Genomic DNA, 25,102 nt, shown 5'->3' with positions numbered 1-25,102 from the left:
CTGGGTTCAGTAAGCCTTAAATCACAATTACTAAATTTTGAACATACTTTTGGCTAGTGAAAACCTTCAGTAGAGCTCTGTCTGATCTAATTTCAGGAAAGAACCTGGATATGTACTTGACCCATCAATACACACACATAGATTAGTGTAGCAGAGAGTTAAAAATGTAGGTGTTGGTGTCTATTCTTGGTTTGTTGACAACTATGGTGGCAATGATTACTTGTGTGCCATGTGCTAAGTATTATATATACATATATGTATATATACATATATGTATATGTGCCATGTATTGTGTACTTCAATGCTAGATTCTTAGAAAACATTTAGAGAACTAGAATAATTCTTAGAGAAGTATTTGTCTAAATAAACAGAATTTTATTGTCTTCATTGGCTGTGTTCTGGTGACATTCTCCATTCATATAAAAGAGAAAGGGATCTAGGTTTCCTTTGAGAATAGGATACTAGGTACATTTTTGAGATTTATGGACTTGAGTTTAGAAATTACACATTTTCACTAAAATTTCTAAAGAATTATTTTAGTTAAACTACAAAGAATTTCTTTCATTCAAGATTTATATCCTGCTTACCTAATTATACAAGCTTTGGAGTGAGTGAGATGTAAATTTAAATCCTAACTCTGCTATATGTTAGTTCTTGGATGTTAGTAAGTCACTGATATATAGTGAACATTATTATACTTATTTGCAAAGTGGAGATAATAAGAGTCCTTACAAGTTTTTGAGAATTAAATGTGGCAAAATGCTAAAGAAACCTTCTGGCCACCACCAGCATCATGCTTATCATCATTACTACTCCTACCCATCACCATTATTATCACCACCATTACTGATAGGCTACTGCCAACAGCACCACCACATCCTCACTACCACTACTCCTATCACTACCATCACTACCACTGCCATCACCACCTCCAACAGCATCAGGATCATTATCAACAGTTATCACTAACATGATCTTCAGCAGATGAAGGGCCTTTATAAATTAACTTGTACTTACTGGATTGGATTTCTGACCTTAAACATTTAAGAATAAATAGTATCAGCTATGATGATTTTGTTTTTTATCAGTAGTTGGTTCTTTGTAGTTGGTTCTTATATTCTAGAACAATAACTTAGAGATCAGAAAGACAGAATTAGAATTCAAAGGAAGAGGGTACAGGTCTTTGATTGCTAGATGGGAAAGTAATTGTCCCTTCCTAAATAAAAGAAATATACATCCCAATACAAAGTTCATTAAGAGAAAAAATGTACTTTCCTCTTTCAGTTAGACCCCTCTATATATGTTTTATATTAAGCCCTGGTCAAGTCACTGAGGTGTACACATTCTACAGTAGCTGTAAGTAGATCATAGAAGGAATAAAGTGGAGGAAAGCAATCTAAACAAATGTGAATATACATCTGGACATACTTTAATAAGTAGGGTAACAAATGAAGTTAGGCTCATCTGGAAGGCAAGTCACCAAAACAGGTCTTAGGCATATGATGTCAATATTTAATTTCCCCTTCTTTTTGGACAATAGCTCAAACCTCTGAAGTTCCATTGGTTTTATGCTACCATAGTAAGTGGTAGGAGGGCTAGTTGGCCAATGAACCAAAAACATGCAGCAAGGTAATACTAAAAGTTAAGTATTCTGGATTTATAACTTCTAAACTTACTAAAACAAGCTAGTGACACACATATTGTGTGCATATATATGTGACTAGATGCCAAACCTTTATACCAGTTTGCATGTTTGCATATGGTACATTCATAGATCCATGCATAAGTATGTGTGCATTATCTATGATCTTCCAAAAAAGGGAAACATTGATCTCTGTATGCTCATGCACCTGCAAGAAATATAAATTTGTTTTCTGTCCATTAAGACTTTGTCTGACTTTATAATTAGCGGTTAGAGTAAATACATTCAAAGTTTGTCCTAGGAATACACAACTCTCCTGCCATTGTAGGATAATGTGAGCTTTGAGCGAATGTATTGTAACTTCTTTTGATTTCAGTGAATGAAACTCTGCTCAAAGCCTTGGCCATGCAAATTTATACCTGGGTACAGGCCAGCTCACTGCTACAGGCTTTGCAGGGCTGACAACTGGCATACAGATCCTCACTTCAAACACAGCACATGCTGGACTTGTAAATGCCCTTGTAACCTCAAATCCTAAGCTACAGGGCATCTTATTAGATAACTTTCTGTGCTATGTTGATTGAAAATTTTTCTATTAACTGAAAACAAATCTTGACTAGGAGTTCTTTACTTATAAACCAATAAGACTTTCCTTAAGCCGTAACTTTACACCCTGATGCTTTCTTATTTTTTTCCAGCCTCTTGCTCTGCCCGTGTTTCAGGCTCTGCTAACACTTTCTTTAGCCTAATGTGTGAGCATGTGGTTGGTGATCTTGCCATTGCTGTCTAACTATGGGGTCAAGCCAGGCCAAACTGATTCATAAACTGCCTCCCTGTGGGTTTCTGGGTGTGACAGAAATCTGAAGAACTAAGTAGGGTGGGAACACTGAGTAGAATGTTAACATCATGCACTCATCACACACAGTGAGGAGAGAAAGAGAAGACAGATAGACAAAGAAGCAGAGAGAGAGAGATGGGTAGATAGGTGAAAGAGTAGTGTGGGGTGAGTAGATCCTTCAGTCATCAGGGAGAATGATTTCTGCTGCTTGGTAAGCATGTAGCATTAATTGTGGTACTGGTTTAAATACACTAACTTACATGATCTTCTATTGAGGCTGTTAAGAATGCATGGTCACTCCTATTTTTCAGATAGGAAAGAGGAGGACAAGACTTTATTTCAAGCTAATGATTTATAAAGAGGCCAGGCTGTAGTTCTAGCATTAATTTTATCTCACAGCATGTGGTTTCTGCCACTCTGACACATGTATTTCCCGAAGAGAATCACCTGGTGCAACCACTAAAAGCTTGCTGACGGGTCACTGTGACTTCTGCCTTCAGACAGGAAAAATTGACCAAGAAAATGTTCATCATCCATTTTCTCTTCAGCCCACATCAAAGGATGTAATGTCAAGGTGGTGGATGAGTAAGTTCCTATGTGAGGTGTGTGTGTGTGTGTGTGTGTGTGTGTGTGTGTGTGTGTGTGTGTGTGTATGTGTGTGTGTGTGTATGCACACATGCATGCACTTATGTACCTTTGTGTACTTCCAATCACATTTCACTTTGAGTGGAATTAACCAACAGAGATACAATTATGCCTTGAAGAAAAAAATACCTATGCTGAAACTTGAATATAGACAAAAGATTTCTCAAAAATGAGAGAACTTGGAAGATGGGATGAGCATATATAGTTCATGGTCCTTCTCTGAACCTTTATTTTCCATTGGACTCAATCTAGGCTCTCTTCCTGAACTGAGTCCTTCCTATTAGAGAGGAAAAAAGTAGTGAGAGAAAGAGAATGGTTCACTTTGCTAACACTTTGTCAAATCTTGAACAAGCATTACTTTTATACCTCTAAGATCTTACATAATACTTGTTCTTGCAAGCCACCATGTCTATCTTCTCCTTCTCGGACTATGAACATGCCTCAGAGTGTTTTGTTTTGTTTTTATCTGATAATCCTTCACATCTTTAGGAAGTGTTGGATGTTCCTTTTGGATTCCCATATATTAATAACTTTGCACTATAACAGAATTTCTATTTGATTCTAAAATGGAAAGACTTAAAGCAGTACACAGGGATGTTTTAAGTGCCGAATGACTAATTGCTGAATGCACATATGAACTGACAGATAATTGAATGGTATAAGATAGTGAAGATGGTTTCTTTGTTTTAGGTCCAATTAAGCCCTGCTTTTGAGTGCAATCTCAAGTTCCTTAAACATGTACCAATAGGAATTCATACTAGGATTCTGAGCAATAATTGTAGTAAATTTTCTGCATGTTAGGTTTAAATTTTGCATACATTGGAGAAACTAGCTAGTTTACTCTATGGAGTGTTACTCCAGAGAGTGTTACTCTGGAGAATGGACCAGAAAATCGTGGAATGGGATGTTGGGAGAGTTGTTAAACTTAAAGTGAGGCTAGCTGAGGTACACTGGGGAAATGGAAGATGGAGAAGGAACCCTAAATTGTGGCATTCAAAGGTAGTGACAGAGTATAATTGCACCTATCAGTCTGGATATCTATGCTTTAGCAGCAGAAATTCCAAAGACAGAAAGGAAGAGTTAGACATATAAATAGAACAAATAGCCCATGTACTTTGAGGCATTAGCAAGTTGTTCACTCTGACAGATGGGCTCTGTTTTGCTTGGGAAGAGAGTTTACTAATGGAGCATTTTGGTTTGAATTAAAGAAGAAAGGAAGTCCAAAACCAATATGTCTGTTTCAATGATCCTGCTGATACTATTTCTTTTCTAGAAGAAAGGGATGGGGCAGGCCATCAGGATGCTTGGTGTTTCAGAGCAGAGTAACTACGGTCAGCTTTGGACTATGAAGCCTGAAGTCTGCCTACTGTCTTTTAAGGATACTGGCCTGAGAAACAGGCCTACAATTGGTTAGGAGGAAACTTGGCACAGAATTTGGAAGTGATGAGGGTAGGAGAGAGTTCTAGATCAATACTGCTGAAGGTTTTAAATGTATAGGACTCACTCAGGAGAAACTTCTTAAAATTCAGATTCTGAATATGTCAATCTGGGGTAGATCGTAAAATTTATTTCTTAGAATGATTCCAATACTACTGGATGTGATGTTAGTAGTAAGGGGCCAGACTGTAATTTGAATAAAGAGACTGTTTAGTTTGGGTCCATAAACTGACTCTGTAGCAGAAAAATACACTTGGCCAATGAATACTTTAGTATTTACCTCTAGAGAAATAACACTGCTTCCTCTTCCTCTTAAAGCTCCTGTGTAGAACAGGACAAGTGCATCTGTCCAAGGGAAGGTAATTTATTTGCAGCTTCATTTCCAGGAGTAGAAACACTTTTATGTTATAATGCCAGCATTGGTAGCAGAATGAACATAATATATTGACTTGTTGATTACCTTCTGGCAAATGGCTTTAAGTTTCTAAACCTTAATTATCTCATATATACATTACCTCATTTATACATTCATTGAAGAAAATGTATTAGCACCTACAATGTACAAAACATTGTTCTTGGAGCTGAAGACAAAGTCTATCATGTCATCAACCTGATATTACAGTAGGGGTGAGGCTGTTAATGAACAAGTAGAACCAATAAATAAATACATTATAGACTCTACAGTCCATTACAAAGATGTTTTATTTTTTAAGTGAGGAGATAACATTAGGAGATGAGAAAGAAGAAAAGTAGGGCAAACAGAGGGAATGGTACCTAATTCCTATGGTAGGGAGGATACTGGTTTGTACTTGGGCACCAAAGTTAGCATGGATTAAGTATATTAAAGAAGGCGAATATGAAACAGAATGAAGTCAGAGAACATAGGATCCTACTTTGTGGAGCCTCACTGGGCTAACCTGCTAAGTTTGAGTTTATTTATTTATGTATGGACGTATTTATTTAGCAACCAGAAGCACTCCAAATGTTCTCTACAGGAAAATGACCTCATCTAATTGATTTACTTATTTTTTTTTAATGTTCTGTCCAGCTGAGGGGAACGGAAGAGATGTGAGAATTTCAGAAATATTTGAGGTGTGAAATTGATGTGAAATTGCTGGCTGATGGAGGTTGTGAGATCATAGGGGGCTTAGGAACAGGTAAGACTAGGAGAGAGTAGACCAATGCTCTGTTCTGAATTCCAAAGTTGAGCAGCACTGCCCATGGTGAGGCTTTCTAATGATGGTGATGACTGAGGAGCTGCATATATAGAGATACAGGAACCAATGATTCAGATAATACTCCTTATCACACAAATTGGGTGTGAGGATCAAATTGTATAGATATATATTTTTTGTACATAATGACTAGGACTTAAATGTTGTATACCTTAGTTTATTTTTTCTGTGCCTATTACTATTCACAAGGGAATACCCATCCGCGACACCAGATGCCCTTGAATGGCAAAGACATGATAATTCCTTCAGACTCAACAAATCATCCTTTTTATTTTCTCCAGTGAAAAATAAATATTACTTTTGAAAAGCCTTCAGTGGTGATAGAAAGATGGGGTAGACTCATGTGTGCCTCAAGCAACATCAATCAAATTTGCAGCCAAGTTTTGATTACAAGATCTTTATTTCTGGCAATGATGTAAGAAGCAGAAAAGGCACAGCTGGATTTTCAGCACGAGGTGGATACCACAAGTTCTGGAAATTGGAAAAGGCACCTTCTCACTTGGAAATTGTGGTGATTTGTCTGGAGAAGTTTGAAGGAAAATAAATGCAAACCTTACACCAACTCCAACTTCTCATAATGCTACTTACAAAGTAAGAAATCATAGAGTAAGATCACTCAGTTAACAACCCCAGCCAGAAAGCTAAATGCTCATCAAAGACCAAACAGGATGACCGCAGATTTGTTAGGAGAATGGTCTTGTTCTGGTTTCTACACTTACGGCTTTTTACTAGCTAAGGAACAAAGAATTTTTGATGTTTCAACCTGATTGCATATAAAAACTAATGGCAAGTTTAACAATAGAGTCTAGACTGGGGATATAAGTCAGTGGTAGAACACATCCAAGGTTCTGGGTTTGTACTGCAAGTAAGAGAGAGAGAAAGAGAGAGGGAGAAGAGATGGGTGGGAAGAGAAGAGAAAAGTGGGGAGAAGAAAATGGAAGAGAACAGAAGGGAGAAAAAAGAAAATGGAATTCTGAGGCAGCCCCAGATTTGGTTCAGTAGACATGACAATCTAGGTTTTCAAAAATAGTTGTGATAAGAAAAGTCTACAAATTCCAATAGGAAACAATTGGTTACGTGGTGGGGATGCTATATTATAAATTGAAAACTTTGAAAGTGTAGAGGATAGATAGGCTTTAGTAGAATATGTCAATTGAAAGGTGCTTGGAATGGGCTTTCAGAGAAGTCCTGGAATCTCTGTTCTGGTAAGGAACTGTATGTGTGCATTGTTACCATTCTTTAAATTGTTTAGCCATTCATCTTATGAATTTAGAGTCTCTTGGCTCTTGATTAATACAAATAATAACTTTAAAGAAATGTAAGGTAAGAATTCAACAGCATTAAACTAGGAGAAAGGTAAAGATATCTGCATTTTAGTAGCACCACTGAAAATCAGAGTCCTGACACTGTTCTCTCTCGGTCAGATTGTCTCTAACAGAATAATGTGAACTTGTTGGCTTACACAACAAACATTTATGTCTCCCAATTACAGAATTTGTAAAGCCCAAGATCAATTGAGAGCACTCTTCTCAATTTTCATGCCTTTTATTTTCTCTGTGAGTACAAAGAAGGAAAACTCTTGAGTCTCTTCTTTTAAGAGCACTAATTCCATAAAAAAAGGCTCTATCCTGATGACTAGCTTACCTCCAAACACAATCACACTGGGAGTTAGGAATTTCACATGAATTGAGAAGAAAGAAGAACTATTCAGTCCATATCACTAGGTAAGCCTATCACTAAGCCTGAATTAGGCTTCTGTCGGCTTCAGGGTCTTTCCAAGGAAACCAAATCTTTTGAAACCAGAAATAATCGCAAGTGCTCTGATTTTATGTGATAATTGCAATCCATTTTGAACAAAATGGCCAGAGGAGCTCATGGCATTCAAGGGCAAAAGTCCATTCTATAATCTCAGCTTCATTCCCTAAGTGAAGATCTACAGGTGTGTACATCAGAAACATGTTCTTGGACTCCAAGAAACCAGCCAAGTGCCTTGAGAGCTGTTTAATAATAAGACTTCAAGAGAGAGGTGACATGTGTAATAACTAGAATATATTTATAAATGTACAAGTTAATCCAATGGATAACAAAAGACAAATAATTACACTTAGACATGATTAATTAAACAGCATCACACAGTGAGAACACAGGAGGATATTCTTAGGAGAGGATCATAATGGCTCAATGTGCATATAACCATAGAAAAGGATGCATATCAAAATCAACTCCAAGAAATGGAAATGAAAGGTTTATTTTTATTGTACTGCTTGCAGTTATGTCTTTCTTCTCTCCTTTGGTTTATTTCCTGTTGTCACTGTTTTTGATTTCTGTGTCCATTGTCTTCTAGGTAAGTTTACCTGACTTGGGGAAGGGAATGGGAATCACAGAAACAAACAGTGGGACAAAGGTGTACCAATGCAACACTAATACTCACTAGAAACTGTTGGAAATAAACTTTACAACTTAGAGGGAAGAAAATGGGGGAGGGATGTGGGAGAAAACGAGAGAGGGGGTAACACAGTTTTTTAAAAAAAGATACTCATTACCTGACTTGTGTAATTATAACCCCATTCTGAACATCACCTTTACAATAAAATTTCAATGAATGAAAATGGGAGAGAGGTGAAAACTAGGAAAGATCTCTAGAGAGATCACTGTATAAGACCGTTTTCGTTACAAGGGAGGAGAAACTGTGAGGAGATTCCACGAGGTCGAGTGGAATAGAGAAACTCCTGTTGAAGGGAAATAGGATCTCCTAGGAAATCAAAATTCTCACCCAGCCTCTCCTCCCTCCTATCTACAAGCCTTCCCTCTCTGGTCCAGGGACCCTTGCTTTTGGGCTGAAGTGCATGGCCTATCACATTGTCTGGGCATCACTCAAAACATCCAAACACAGTCTTCTTTATCCAAGTTTGATTTGTCTACCCTCACCCTGAGGTTATTAAACTGGCGAGGAAATATATGAAATCAACATTCTTGAAGAGTTCCTCACTGGGAAGGGAAAGGGAGGACTATTTCCATGGTTGAAGTGTTCTAACCAATTCAGAGAAAAATACCACATGAAGTAAAAATATTATCATTCTGGCCAAGGAAGGGTTTCCTTTATAACCATGCTGACATGCAAGGATTTTACAGCCTTGTCTTCTCCCGGGTGTCAGTGGTATTGCCTGCTCTCTCCATCTGGGGGCTGTTGATTCGACAGAAGCAGAGGAAGGATTTCATCTGTGGGATGTGGAAGAAAGGAGAGAGTCCCTGGGAGGGTTTAAACTCTGCATTGTGAAGTAAGCCTCATGTGGCAAAAGAATTGTAAAGCCTTCACGGACATAGATTTGACAAGGTATTTTTAAGTAGGACTTTCTTGAGTAGCAGAAGCCACATACCAAAGAATATGTAGTGTGCTATTTCATTTCTATAAATTTCAAGAACAAAGAAAGCTAATCCAGGTTGTGAAAGTGCATATAATAGAATACTTTATGTTGTGGGAGATTTTACTGAGAAGAATCACAAAGAGGAATGTTGAAGAGCTGAAATTGTTCAGGATCTTGGGCTCAGCAATATTACCAAACTGTATTCACATACAAAATCCATCAGGCTCTATACTAACGTGTATTTTGATATGTCTAATTAAGTATTCACTTCAAAAACTGTAAACCAGTCATCTGTTTTTCTGTTATACTTACGGATGTAGCATGTGGCACTGGCACAAAAGGCATCTGGGATGTTCTAGAAGATGGAGATGCTGTTAATGACCCCGGAAAGAATTAAAGAACACCAGAACAGTCAAGTGACACAGAAGGATCTTAGGTTCTGTCACTAAGCAGACCTAGAGCATAATCTACATCCTGCCTATGGGTTTTTGATTAAGCTTTACATTTCAGTATTCTCTAAAATATGAATAATAACATTTGCCTTTAAATACTCTTTGAAGGAATCAAATATGTAATGTGCATAGGATTTTCCCCCAAAATAATTGGAAATATAGCTCAAAAATGATATTTATTGTTAATAAACAGTAGATATGTGGCAACAAAGACTATGATGCTAAAACATCCTAGTTTTAAATATTTTTATCCTAAAATAACTCTTGAAAATAAAGGTTGGCTTTTAATAATTACCTAATTATATAAATAATATAATATATAAACACTATATATAATACCATATATTATGATTTATTATGTATGTAACATTTCATTTATTTCTAAGTAGGTATTATTAACATGTTAAGCTATTAAAGTATTTTTGTTCTTATGAAAACTATTTGAAATCAGAGACAACTTCATGATTCAGATCTTGGAAAAAACTTAAAATCTTTCTGTGTATTTCTTTATCTACAAAGTAGGAATAAAAACATGACTTTATTAGGAGTGTTTTGATTAATCAATTTATTATGAAGCAATCTCTTTCAATATGCCTGATGATGTTAATTTCAGATCAGTGATTCAATTTGGCAAATATTTACTTAATGTCCAAAGTAAGCCAGATATTATTTTAGATTCCAAGAATTAAAAACAATAAGACACATCTTCTACCTTGTAGAAACTTCCAATCTAGTGGCAAAGACTGACATGCCCATCTCTAGAAAACAGTATGACTAATGTAAATAGAGTAAGATATTAGAACACTGGGCAAACACACATATCAGGGCACAATGGTCAGTGAGAAGTCTGCATGGGATGGTGGTCTCATCTAAATTCTGAAGAGAAATCATGGCATATGAAAATGGCAATTTAAATCCACCAATGCTGGAATGGCCAAAAGGTTATTTATTATTTGAGAAGTGCAGTTGTGTCTGTAACCACAAGAGTCTGAATCAGGACTGGGCTCTTACAACAGTAAAACTGGAAGGTACCTTCTCTCTGCAATGAGTCAGAAGGGAATGGAATGGAATTCCATCCACCTTAAACAGCTTCTCTGGAGTCCATGTGTGTACATGAGAAGGAGGGGCAATTCTTTCAGGGCAGTATTGAGTCATAACTGCTTTAGAATCTGTGGAAAAGTATGGAAACTTTTCCAAGGAAAAATAAGCATGTAAATATACAAAAACAATTGTAGTAACCTCAGGGAGATTATTGCCCTTCCGAAGGATAGACTGAATCTGTTTTAAAACAATACTTGTACCGCTGCACCATTCTCCTCTTTGAAGAACCAACAGATATTAGAACAACATTATTGTCAAAGCAACAGAGTATCTGTGTAACAATTTTTCTATCCTCTATACTCCCTGGCATTTTCCAGTGTACTTGCATGTGAGATTTCTCCAACATGAAACTGAACTATAAATAGATACTTCGGAATTTCTCATAATCTTTTGGGAGAGATTTTTCAAATACTATTATTGCTAATCAATAGTCATGATTATTTTTAGTTTCTTAGCTTCACGTTCGAAGTGGACTGATAGGACTTTTGGCTTAAATGAACTATTTGTCTATCTGCTGATTTGCCTATCTTTCTCACATATTTCTGAGAGAGAATCCAGGCTTCTCTGACGGTGGGTCTATTTTGTTTCATGTCTTATCAGTAAGTTCCTGAATATACAGTGCCTGGAAAGTGGAATCTGGAATCAAGGAAGTTGCATCCCTGTGGTGTGTGAGCCTCTATCACCTGTTTTCGAAGGCATGTATGAATGTACCAATGGCTTCAATCTGGACAGCCAGTGTGTACTCAACTGCACCCAGGAAAGCGAAAGGGTAAGGAAGGCTCCTTGAGCTTTGTTTTGGATCAAGCTGATCTTGGATCTTGGCTGCGCCAAGAATGCTAAGTAGAAATTATCTGAAAGGATCCCAACAGACAGGACTTTACTCAATTGGGATTCTAACTGAGGATGTTGATATTATCACATAGGGAACTCAGCTAAGAGACCATGTTTTTGGAATATTTTCTCCCCAACTGAGAACATTTTGGGGGAAAATAAGAATCTGGTGAATAGGAGACTGGTACATCCCAAATAATACTAGAATCCTCATTTGGTAAAATAATCTCCTCTTACCAGTGACCACTGATTTAACTTGGCTAGCACTGCTAGTTTTATACTTTATTATTATTTTTAATAGAACAGAATCCTGAGCAGAAACACAAATTCCTCAGCAGGGTTGAAAGCACTCTTGGACTATGATAATCCCTAGGATTTTGGCACACAAGTATCAAATGAAAACCACAGCCTTATCACAGTTGTGTGACTAAAATCAGTTTTTGTGATTTTTTTTAAGAATCTTTTTCACCACGACACAAACACATGAGACAGGAAATCAAGCAGACTTCCTAGGCAAAGATCAATGACCTTGACTATTCCTTTGGCATATGTCTCTAACTTTGTGCCTAGCACTCCAAGGTAAGCATCGTAGATATGAAAGGAATATGCCATAAAATGACACCATGAGACATCAAACACATCCATCTGCACAGATTGGTTAAAGACCAAGGAGCCGGCCAGATGGAGTTTCCAAACTCTTATTTCCTTGGGTTTTTGTTAGTTTTTACTACACTGTGGTCTAGATAGAATATGCTTTGTGTTTATTGGGGCTGTGAAGCGAAGAGTTACACAAGCCAGCAAACATGTGGAGAAAAAAATTAACCTTTGCTGAGATCAAAAGCAACTGTGCTGTGTCTGTTCCAACAGAAAGGCAAAAACACACCTTGAAGAAAACTATGAATTTGTTTCAATGGAGGTAACTTATCTTGGAAAAAAATGTGCTACTTGCCATAGGCAGTATTTGTTTAAGAGTGTGAATCAATTAATATGAAATAATACCACATAGAGGACGAGGGAGGGGTGACACTGTTCAAAAGAAAATATACTTATTACCCGATTCGTGTAACTGTAACCCCTCTGTTCATCACCTTTACAATAAAATATTTTTAAAAATTAAAATAAAAAAAAACAAAATAATACCATCTCTAGAAGTCTTCCAAAAATAGCTCAAAATATATAGAATATGGCCAATAGCTCATCATAGGTTTATATCTAAAGAAAAATACATTGCTGAAAAATATCATTCATAGTAAAATTGTTCATGATTTCTTCCCATGGAAACAGTATGAAGTTTCTTTCTTTCTTTCTTTTTGCTATTTCCAACACCAAGTTTTTCAATACAATTTTTCTTCCTTCCCCTCCCTCCCTCCCTCCCTCCCTCCCTTCTTCCTTCCTTCTTCCCTCCCTTTCTTCCTTCCTTCCTTCCTTCCTTCCTTCCTTCCTTCCTTCCTTCCTTCCTTCCTTCCTTCCTTCCTTCCTTCCTTCCTTCCTTCCTGCCTTCCTTCCTGCCTTCCTTCCTGCCTTCCCTCTTTCCTTCCTTCCCTCTTTCCTTTCTTTCTTTTTCAAGCTCTGGGTTTGAATTTGGGGCTTCACACTTGCTAGGCAGGCACTGCACTACTGTCAGCTATTTTTGCATTCATTGGTGTTGTGCGATGGGATCTCCCTTTGTATCTGAGCCAGCCTGAATTGCCATCCCTTCCTGGCACATATCATAGGTGCACACCACCATGCCCTGTGTTGGTGGAGATGAAGCCTCATGATATTTTTGTACTTTTGTTGCTGTTTTTGCCCAGGGTGGCCTTCTGTCACAGTTCTTGGATTTCTGTTTAAGAAGAAGCTGAGTTTACAAGCTTGGTTCACTATGTTTGGCTCAGTAAAGTCTGTTAGAACAACTACTAGAAAGGGACGCACATTACCCTTTAATCACACCACCATTTCCCCCTTTACTTAATGTAGTTTAAAGACAATAATGGAAATGAGCTTTCCCTTTTATATTCCTAGATTCCTATCCTCTGCAATAAGGATGGAAAATGGACTCAGGAGTTCAAGTTGTGTGCAAATCTGCAAGGGGAGTGCCCACCACCACCCTCAGAGCTGAATTTTGTGGAGTACAAATGCGAAGAAGGATATGGGATTGGTAAGGACGGGAAGGGCAGGCTGGAGTCAGGTCAAAAGCCATCCTTACATTAAGCCTGCCATGGAATCAGTGTTTTCTCTGAGGAGAGAACAGGAACACAAACTGACTGAAGTGGGCAAATGCCCATAGGCTTTGGAGCTTAGTCCCCTATAGAGCTTAATGGCTGAAGAGAAGCACCAGTAAGAACAGTTACCTGCCTGCCTCAGCACCACTCTGAGCTAGTAACACCGACAGAGAGAAAGGGGGAACTCAACACACAAGTGGACGTGGCTTCATGTTCCTAACTTTCAGTAAGAAGGAAATTTGTGGCAAATTTGTTCTTTTAATTGTTCCACTTAGATATAATATCCGTATCACCACTAAGCCATCTGGTCATGTTACCAGAGTTGAGAGCGGTTCAGTTTGTGGCAAGAGAGTAGCTCCAAGAGGAAAGTTAGGAACATGAAGCCACGTCCACTTGTGTGTTGAGTTCCCCCTTTCTCTCTGTCGGTGTTACTAGCTCAGAGTGGTGCTGAGGCAGGCAGGTAACTGTTCTTACTGGTGCTTCTCTTCAGCCATTAAGCTCTATAGGGGACTAAGCTCCAAAGCCTATGGGCATTTGCCCACTTCAGTCATTGCAATGGCAGGTCTTTGTGGCTCAAGTTCACTTAAAGAAGTGTTGACCCAATTTAGCCAATGCTGGTACTCAGCATTGTAGCAAATAATATGAAATGCTGTGGTAGCACTGGTGACTTCTGATAACATTGGCAAGGCAAAACATGACAGCACATTGAAAGCTGTGTAATACCGATAAATATAATTTGTGTTAATTAGAATATTCATTCATTTCTGAAATGGTTCTTTACTATGTTTAAAGTGTTCTGCATTATATATAATATCTTGTGACTGGTGAATCAAGAGGTTCCCTGTATCTCTTGTGTTTCATGAACAGATTCTCATCCTTAGAACCATCAAGTATTACATAAGAATACCAAATGTTTACATATCCACAGTCCTAAAGAGTGATGTAATTTCTTTATTACAAAAGTTACCTAGAAACATACAGATAGGAAATGCTGAGAAGCATGGCTAACATCACATCAATAGACGAAGGAGTAGCAAACCCTGAGACTATGCTATCTTTGAGTAGAATCTTAAGAGATGTTTGGATCCCATGTGAAAATGAAGACCAAAAATATTTCCTCTGAGAGTCAACATGCAGCCAAAATCTCTGCTTCTGATTTTCTGTTGTTTCCTTCTTCAGTCACGTAGGTTACTTGGCTGTCTGTGTAACCATCTTTATTATATCAACGGGCAATATATTCCCTGTAGTAATTTTGTAATCACTGGACCATTTTCTCTCAGACATTTGAGTTATTAGTTAGTAGTCATCGCAAAGATGATAAGCTACCAGGAGACCATATAAGTAGGAAGGATATTAATTATACTTAAACGACATCAGCAATCAAGACAGGGTTTGGCAAGCCAATGCTAGAGAAGGGGGATGTGTATGCCTCTTGGTCCAGAATAGATTATTAATTGCTGGATGGTAGAGAGACTAAGAGATCCCAAAGGAAAGGATATTCAGCATTAGGCAATGAGGGGTAGGAAGTGAGAAAAGACTTGGGTAAGGAAAGTCAGTTTCCGACAGTAACATTTACTAATTTATGTAAAACTACTCCTACAGGAACATATAAATATCATATGTACTAGATGAGTATCAGTCCTGAATATAACCATCACAAAGTGATGACCCATAATGACCCATATACTTTTATGAAAAAGCAGATTTAACACACACAAATCTTATATCAACAGCTTTAAAGCTGTTGATATAAGATTTGTGTGTGTTAAATCTGCTTTTTCATAAATTTTATTGTCAAGGTGATATACAGAGTGGTTACAGTTACATAAGTAAGGTAGTGATTATATTTCTTTTTTTTTTTTTTTTTTTAATTTAATTTAATTTTATTTGTGAACATACTGTACAGAGGAGTTACAGTTACATGGGCAGGATAATGTGTACATTTCTTACCAAGCATTGCAGCCTCCTCCTTTGTTTATCCTTCACATCCCTTCCCAGCCTCCCCCCTCCCCCCCCCTAATCCCAATCCTTCTCCTTCCTCCCTCCCCCCAGCCCCCCCCCCCCCGTGATTATATTTCTTGTCTAACTTCTTACCCCTTCCCTCACTTTTTCCCTCTTTCCCTCCTTCTCCCAACTCCCTCCCAAGTTGTACAGATCATTTCCAACATATTGTCTTGTGAGTATTGCTGTTGCATAAGTTCCCCTTTTGTCCTTTGTCTCACCATTTTGTGGTTCCCCTTCCCTTCCCTAGTTCAGAAAATGTATATACAATACCCAGGGTACCAAAATCAAATACAGTGATAACAGGGGATAAACCATAGGGGCAGAAAACACAAAAGAAAAAAGAAATCATGTGGTACATTGAGAACAACAACAACAACAAACCCCTTGTGTCCATATCTTGGAGTTCATTTTGCTTAGCATCTTCTTATATGGGCATATGTACATAGTTATAGAACTATTCTGCTCAGCTGCTAAGATTATTCTAGATAGAAACTAATTATTACAAATAAGGGAGACCATGGGACTTATGTTTCTTTGGATCTGGATTACTTCACTTGATATGACTTTTTTCCAACTCCTTCCATTTCCTTACAAATGGAGCAGTGCCATTCTTTTATATATATATACATACATATATACATATATATATATATACATACATATATACATATGTGTATATATAGAGAGAAAGAGGGAGGGAGAGAGAGAGAGGGAGATAGATAGATAGATACCACATTTTCTTGATCCATTCATCTCCTGAGGGGCATCTGGGTTTGGTTCCTTAGCTATGGTAGCACAGATGCTTTCTTGGCTGCAGGAGCTAAAAAAAACAAAAAATCAAACCTGATGTAAGATTTTTAGAAGAAAGCTATGAGTTGGGAAATTCACGTCTCTGCTTCGTTTTGTTTTATTTCTTTAGGTGCAGTGTGTTTCCCATCCTGTGTAATGCCTGCTAGAGATCCCGTGACCCTGCCCCAGAATGTCACTGTTGACACGATGGAGCACTGGGTGGAAGCGGCCACAGTTGGGGTAAGAAATGGGAGTGAGTACAACTTTGTGCACCAAAGATGTTAAGGCTGCTGAGCGATTCCCAACTGGTAGGATATTTCCTGGGGTAATTTTGAGCCTTTCAAAGCATCCTTGACACAAACATCCAGACAGACCATTCCTATAACCAAAGATAATCAATCAGGTAGAGAAAGGAGAGAGGAAAGAAGAAGCAATTTCCCTTGTCTGAAGGAACGTTTAAAAACCTAAGGCAGAAAGAAGGTTCAGAGACATAAGTAATTGGGAAGAAAGTGACTACTAACTAAACCTGTGCAGTAGAAATTAGAACAATCCAAAGAAATATTTTTTAAAGTTAAAGGAAATAGGGAGATAAATTAGAAATACGTAGTTCCTTTGTCCATTTATTTAATGGGATTATTAATTCTTTGAGAGTTTAGTTTCTGGAGCTCATACATAGAAAGTAGTGCCTAATAAACCAAAGCAGTCAGATTGAATGAAACTCCACAGTGCATAAAAATCCTTATAATTCAAATTGACTGTACTCAACCTTAAATCTGGGTGTCTTTTGCTTGTGGTCCTAGGAATTGAACCCAGCTACTCTTGAGCATACTAGGCAAGTGTCTATCCCTTGAGCCATACTCCATCAGTTTTGCTCGTATATTTTGTTTTTGAACCAGTGTCTCTCTAACTTTCCCTGAGTGGACCTCAAACTTGTAATCCTCCTGCCTTTGCCTTCTGAGTAGCTTGGATTATAGGCACACCACAACACCTGGCTTTGGGTGTCTTCAAGGGTCACTTAGACACTATCTATAATAAGGAATAGTATAGGTTCCACCTTCTGAAACACTGGAATGAAGTGGACTGCATATCTTTCGCAACCATTCCAGGTAATTTCACTGTCATTGCTTTAACAATCTCTACATTTACAAAATAAAATACTTACAAGTATTTTAAGTATGAGCACACCTGTTTGGAGCATGGCTTATTGTTTTGCAAATCACATTTTACTGTGTCATGAAAATCCTCACCATCTATCATATTTCAAATACCCTTTTTTTTCAGGAAAGACTAGAGCAATGGATCAAAATTGCATAATTTTCTCTATTCTGCTTCCAATGACTTCATTCTTTAGAATAAAAAATGATAACATATTTGGACAATATGTTATTGTCTTCAAAGTTACATGTGTATGTGTTATTGTTTTGAATCTCATCACAAATGAATAAGATAGAGATTTTTATTATCTTCTCTTTACTAATACATTATATGTTGTTAGATAATCTGCCCAAGATTTCATTTGGCAAAAAGCAGAAGTATAACCAACCCTTTTGACTCCAAGTTCAGAATGACACCATCCATGTCACCCTGTTTGTTATTGGCTTGTGTGTGTGTGGGGGGGGGGAGGTTGGGTTAGTTTGTCTATGAAATTTTTTAAAAAGTCATTTTTCTCAACCACAAGATCATGTAATTTCTAGACTTTCCTCCCACCATCATGAAATCTAAGAAAAATAATTTAAGAAAAATATAATTAAAGAAACAGGAAGTGGCGCTGTAGCTCAAGTGGTAGAGCGCTCGCCTTGAGCTGAAGAGCTGAGGGACAGCACCCAGGCCCAGAGTTCAAGCCCCACGACCGACAAAAAAAAAAAAAAAGAACCAATGCTTCAATTTTCCTTCCTTTTAAGCATGGAACCATTCTCTCTAGTCATCAACTTTGCATTACTGGGAAGAGCAGATGAAACAGACTTGAGAGAAGAAAATCCAAAAAGCAAATTGTTTTGGTCCAAATGAACAGACAACATGATGCTATGTTTTATTTAGTTACAGCCACGAGCAATTTGCTGCAAGCCAATTGAAGAAAGATATAGTATTCTTATTTTGAGAGGATTTGTCATTTTATTTGTTTTTTTAAAGAACAAAAAAGTATATGTTTAGATATCTACAGAGTTTATTTGACTTTCTTGGGGTTCCTGTTGATTTTTATTCCTGCAAATTCTGTCAGACTTCTACCTAGAATAATATACTTTTTTAATGTTTTTAAATTAATTTACCTTATTGTTATCATAAAGGTAATGTACGGAGGGATGACAGTTACGTGCGTTAGGTAATGAGTGCATTTCCTTTCATACATTGTCTTTTGTTCTCTCATTCTGTCCCAGTTCCTCCCTCCCATCTCTATCCACAAGGTACAGAGTTCACTTTTACTAGTGTCCATTGAGCTCCATGGTTGCATTTGTTCACAAGGTTTCCTTCAAGGTCTGTACCCTCTCCCACCCTCACAAAGGTATACACTCGAATACACCCTATATAAAAAAAAAACAGAAGACAGAATCATCAAAAGTATTTTTAAGAGAGACATCTTGTTTCTATATCTTGGAGTTTGTTTTGATATATATATATATAATTTGATATACATATGAAGAGGCAGGTAAACATAGTGCCTTTTTGTTTCTTTCTATACCCTTTTGGTCTCATTGTGTGTGAGTGAATAATATAGTTTTTATTAAATATACTTTATTAAATATACTTTTTATTAAAGGATAAACAATAAAACAAGCAAACAAAAACTCAAACCTGTGAGGTTGAACTGTTTATGATTGTCTTTACTCACTATGTTAAGAGAGTGTTTTATTATATTTTATGCCTGAAATCAGAAATTTAAGTTTCAAAGCAGTGATCCGTCAGGAAACCGATTTTACGAGAAGTTTTTTTTAAAACACAATGTGGCAATTGTTTGCCTCTAAATGAGTTTTCCTAAATTGTATTTGAAAGTATTTCTTGTTGAAGTACAAAGGCATGCATGGTAACCTCTCATTTCCCCTATTATTTTGCTTCATAAATTCCGTTTTCATAGGTTGAATAATGCTTTTGTTTTCTTTTTTTAGTACTGTCATAATTATGAATTAGTCAGATCCACATTAATGAGATTTTCCTGTGTCTGCACAGGATGGTTTTTCAGAGTCTTAAAACAGTGTGAAATCTCTCTATGCTCCTCAGATCATCGACAGAATGGTTCAGTCACATTAAATGTGTTTTCCCAAATCCACCCTCAAAGGACTGTTAATTTTGTAAAGGAATAGAAGAGATTAATGAGAAGAGAAAAGCAGGGGGAAAAGGTAAAGGTAGTTCTTTCCTAAAGCTGTAGCTTTGAACTTAATGACTATTAGTACTCTGGCTAGTGTTTCTGGCTTAGTACTGAATCCTGTTCCCAAAGTGTCCTCTTGTGTGAATGATGTGTGTGAGATTCCCAGTGACACTTGCTACAAACGAGAGCAGATAGGACATGAGGCATGAAATGCCTTGGTTTTCTTTCCTTTTAAGCATGGGACCATTCTCTCTTGTCATCAGGTTTGCATCACTGGGAAGAGCAGATGAGACAGACTTGAGAGAAGAAAACCCAAAAAGCCAATTGTTTTGGTCCAGATGAATGGACAACATGATACTATGTTTTATTTAGTGGCACACACATATATATCCATGAGCAATTTGATGCAGGCCAAGGCAAATGTAACACTTTGCGTGCTGCTGTGACTAGCAACTATTAGTTAACTATTCCTGACAAAAACACAACTATTACTACTAAGAATAACTGATACATTTTTGTTAGGTTTTAAATCTTTTAATGTCACTTGTGTGACATTTCACAAGAAATATAACTAGCAACAGCTTCACAAAGTCTTATGACCATCTTAAATACCTATAACTTTTGCTTTATTTCCCCCCTCTATTTCTTTTCTCCTTTCCTTCCTCCTCTTTCTACCTCTCTTTCCTTTTTTGCTTTTTAAAAGACATTTTTAAATATTATTAGATTCAGAATAGTTGCTTAGCAAGAGGGGGAAAAGATGGAGAACGATATTGGAGGGCCAGATGTAGAGGACAAGGCCAGAATTTGTTATGAGTTACACTCTGGAAGCCGAAAGAGGAAAGTGTCAAAGCTTGGTGAAGATGGGCAGAGGATTTGGAATTGTTCTCTTATTCTCCATAGCTTTTCAAGTGAAAACTATGCAATGGTCACCTGCCAACAATATTCCAGATATAAGAAAGTCAAATTCACTACCAGCTAGCTAGCTCCTCTATCTGTCCCTCTGCTCCTTTCCTGATTCACTCTCCTCTTACCTTTCCAGCATGCCTGTAAAATCCAGTCCTGAAAAACCCTTGGAATTGCCTTCCAATTAGAATAAATAACTAGTAGTTCAATTAAGAGCATAAGCATATCTGTAGATAAGAGATGTCTTTATAGGATGCTTGATTTGCATAGGCTGGAACAGGAAAAATATAGAAATCTAGCATTGCCTTTTATGGTTGGCAAATCCTTAACAAATATATTTTTGTAAGTCAGAGTTAAGGAATAGGAAGATTGTTCTCCCCAGGGGTTTTGAACTCTGGTAAAAGATTATGACAACGATTAGGAGTGTACCAATCTGAATTTGTCTCAAGACTGAAGTATACAGCATTAGAACATTGGTGTAATAGATGCTGACAAATCTATTTGTATGAGTTTGTTTTATAAATATAATTTTATGGGTAAAAAGATTTTATATAAACTTTTATTGTTACAACAAAATGACAAAAAATGACTAAGTATCCACCCATTTCAATCTAGCTAAATAAGTTAGGGTACATTTATGAGATGAATTTCTATTCATTCAATATAATACCACATCTCAGATATCACAAAATAAACAGAACTCCATAACACTTATGCAGTAGGATAAAGTAAAACTGTGATAATACCAATAATAATAAGCCGAAGTGAAAAATGAAATTATAGCAGTCTATGGCTTGTGAAGAAAATTATAGATAGAATATATAATGTACATTATACATTATACACACACATAGAGTTTGCATAGTTTGTTTGTAGTTGTATGTGTGGAATTCCTCAGTATGATTCAAAAAATAACCTTGTATAAAAGAAGCTAGGTAGTTGGGAAAGAGGAGTAGGAGAAGGCTGTGTTCTTTTATGCCATTTATATTTTACTATATGAACATTTTATTATATTTAATAAAAATAAAATTACATAAAAATACAAATACCTCCAAATAAATTGAAAATAAGAGAATTAGGAAAATGTGCCTTAGGGGGAAAATTGGATATGAAGACAAATTCTTATTCCTTTTCTTTCTTTTACAATATTTTGTATAATTTATGGACTGTTGGAAGACATAACTGCATTTTTATAAAATCTGTAAACAAGTTGAAGGTGGAAAGGGCATAAAAGATTTTGACCCTATCAGTTCAGAATATTTTGGTGATTTCTGATTGTCAGGGCCATATGAGTTTGCCAAAGACAAGACTTCCCTTATTTAGAAGAACTGGTATTCTTTAAGTATCCTCTATCCCAAATTTTGAGCTCTTTAGGAGCCACACTATGGGTTTATACATCCTCTTGCTCACTGAAATCTGGTTGTTAGCAAGTAAGACTTGTATTATCCATCTGTTCTGGGGAAGGGACCTCTAAAGGCAGTGTTATACAGAGGAATAAGACTGCTAGCATCTTTCAAGGGGACAAGTTAAGGCAATTTTCCATTCCCACTTTCTGAGGTCAACAAAGAAACAAAACATAAGTGCATGAAGTAGTAATAATCATGAACCCTGCTAAGCAGAAATCCAAGGAGCTGTGTTTCAGCACATAAATCAACATCATTTCTAGTTATCAGAGATGTAGTTAATATGCAAATGGTTTTGCTAAAGTGGCTTTATGTGCAGGAAAATAATAATAATTTTTCATCCTGGTTATGTTTACTTTATATATTTGTTTTAACAATCCCTTTTTCATTGCAGTGATAACAAATCAAGTCATTTTCTAATAATAATAGATAACAGTATGGAAATTTGAGTATCAGACTTTGTGATGATTTATTCTATTTCCTCTTTAGGGAAGTTGTGAAAAATAATTTTGGCTTTTAGTAGTAAAACTCTCTATAAATATTGCAGACTTCTATTCTCATGGCCAACCATGAAGTATATTATATATATGTAACACATTAATATACACAAATACCTCTCACTGAATTATTGAATGTATATATTCTAGAATCTATTCTAGAATGAATGATATGTAAAAGCAGGGTTATAGGAAGGAGTAAGACTGCCAGCATAATATCTAATATAATGCATTCTATAATGCGTAATGTCTAGTTTTTGGAAACTCTAGACAGCATAAAGCTCATATCTCATCATTTGTTACATTTCTTCATATTGTACTTGGTTTTCATTGAACTGATTGAAATATGAGAATGTCTATAAGCTCTATACAGAACCTTTTTTTCTTTCTTTCCCCTCCCTGAAACCTGCTACAAGACTTTCTGTTTTCCTGAAGCATATCTGATTGTTTTAAAGTATAAACAATAAAAGTTTAAAGCTTACTGAGAATAAGATTACTAATTAAACTTCTGTGGAACTGTGCACCTGAAAATAACCTCTACCAATAGGACACTCACTGGTGTTCAAAATGAAGATGCCCCTGTTATACCCCACGACCACCACCCCAGCTTTATGTTGGTGCCATTTTGAATTCTGGCACCAACAGTAATCTTATGTGTTCAGTGTGTTCTCTTTGCAGTAAGGAAGGTCTAAATGGTGTCAACAATAATTGCAGAGCGTGTATGTTGGTCTCTGGTCCCAGCTAGGTCACATGTGTTCTATAATTTAGTATATCTGAGATCTATTGTGTTAGTCAGTTTTTATAAATAACTACCTGAGGCTGGGAACCTTATAAAGCAGGAGGTTTATTTGGCTCATGATCCTGGTTGTCAGAGGATCCCATTAACATGGTACCAATTTCCTAGTGAGGGGTGCAAGATAAAATAAATGTACTAGGTTTAATTAGGTAGCCCATAAGAGAACACTACGAGATATTCAGGCAGGAAGAGAAGTTTGTTGTTTTACCAAACAAGGTGGAGACCACATGGCTGAAAGGAAAGGGGCAGGCTGAGGTCTGAGCTGGGTTTAAGTAGGGAAGGAGAAGGGGGAAGGTGCAGCCAGGTGAGGGAAAGTGTGGCCACACTGGATTCAGTTGTGATCAGGGCCTGAGACCCTCCGCTGGTCCAATGGGAAGTATGACTGGGGGGAGAAGGGGGAGGGTACAATGTACCTCCAGGCTTGCCAGTTACCTAGGTGAACCTAGGTGACACAGAAGTGGGCGGAGACTTAGCTAAGAGGAGGGAGGAACCTGCCCCCCATTCCCAGAGTGAACCTTACAAGGGTCTCTTGGCCTCATTACAACATTGTGTTTGGCTTTGTGACAGGAGCATCTCAAGAAGGAGAGCGCAAATGACAAAGCAAGAAGCCGGAGAGACTTGTCTACCAGGGTTGCTGTATTTATCATTGACTCTTAGGGAAACTAGCTAGAGTCCCAGAGAACGCATCCTGTTCACTTGTTAAAGATATTTTTGTTCACTTAAACCCCATCACAGTGGGAGCCAGACTAACAGCACATGAACCTGTGGGAACCATAGTAAAAACAAGTCCAAATACCTGCATTCATTTTTGCCTAAAAAGTGTTCTGTATACACATTACACTGGGTGGTATGTAAATGTACACCGATGTAATTCACTGACATCAATAGATGCAGTGTAGAACTCAATGAAATTCCTTAGGCAGGCAAAAAAATCATAGTTCAACAAAGTAAATACCGTGAAAGGGGTACTTGAATGGTGTGGGGTAAAGGGGAAAAGGGTAGATGAATGAAGAGAAGTGTTGGAATGCAGTAAAAATAACTCTTTGTATAGCTTGCAAAATGGAGAAAAGTGAAGGAAGGAGTAGGAGGAGAAGGAGAAGGATGAATGTCGAAATGGGTGACATTGGTCAAGGTCATTGCATTTATAAACTTCTTTGTTGAGTGGCAAGTCCTTTATACAACCACTAAAAGATCACGAAACAAAGAATGAAAAAAGAGGCTGGGAAGGTGGCTCAGTGGTAGAGCGCTTGCCTTGCATGCATGAGGCCCTAGGTTCCATTCCTCAGCACCACATAAGCAGAAAAAGCTGGAAATGGCACTGTGGCTCAAGTGGTAGAGCGCTAGCCTTGAGCTTAAGAGCTGAGGGACAGTGCCCAGGCCCAAAGTTCAGGTCCCACGATGGACAAAAAAAAGAAAAAAAGAAAAAAGAATCCATGGTGCTTCTTTTCTCACATATCATATAACATGATCGAAAAATTCACAACAAATGCACTCTATATTGTGCTTCAGAATCAATGAAACTCATTATCATGTGGACTGTGATTTTGTTTTTCAATCACATCTGCAATACTTGAAATTTGAGGGGGTAACAATGCTCGATAGGAAATGTACTCATTAGCTTACTTATGTAAATGTAACCCCTCTGTACAGTATCTTTACAAT

At 37.2% G+C, this 25,102-nt stretch overlaps 1 protein-coding gene across 1 annotated transcript in view; it reads left to right on the top strand.

The window, feature by feature from the left end:
- Window positions 1–25,102, top strand: part of Pappa2 (pappalysin 2) — a 214,997-nt gene that overhangs the window by 153,825 nt on the left and 36,070 nt on the right. The window contains 3 exon segments of the mRNA XM_042674437.1: window positions 11,316–11,484; window positions 13,548–13,683; window positions 16,671–16,780. Coding sequence (XP_042530371.1) covers window positions 11,316–11,484; window positions 13,548–13,683; window positions 16,671–16,780 — 415 coding nt within the window.

The sequence above is a fragment of the Dipodomys spectabilis genome, unplaced genomic scaffold (genome assembly GCF_019054845.1).
Source record: "Dipodomys spectabilis isolate Male_0828 unplaced genomic scaffold, ASM1905484v1 ptg000019l, whole genome shotgun sequence".
Taxonomy (NCBI): domain Eukaryota; kingdom Metazoa; phylum Chordata; class Mammalia; order Rodentia; family Heteromyidae; genus Dipodomys; species Dipodomys spectabilis.
The sequence above is the reverse complement of the archived record's forward strand: the minus strand, read 5'-3'. Positions and strand labels throughout refer to the sequence as shown.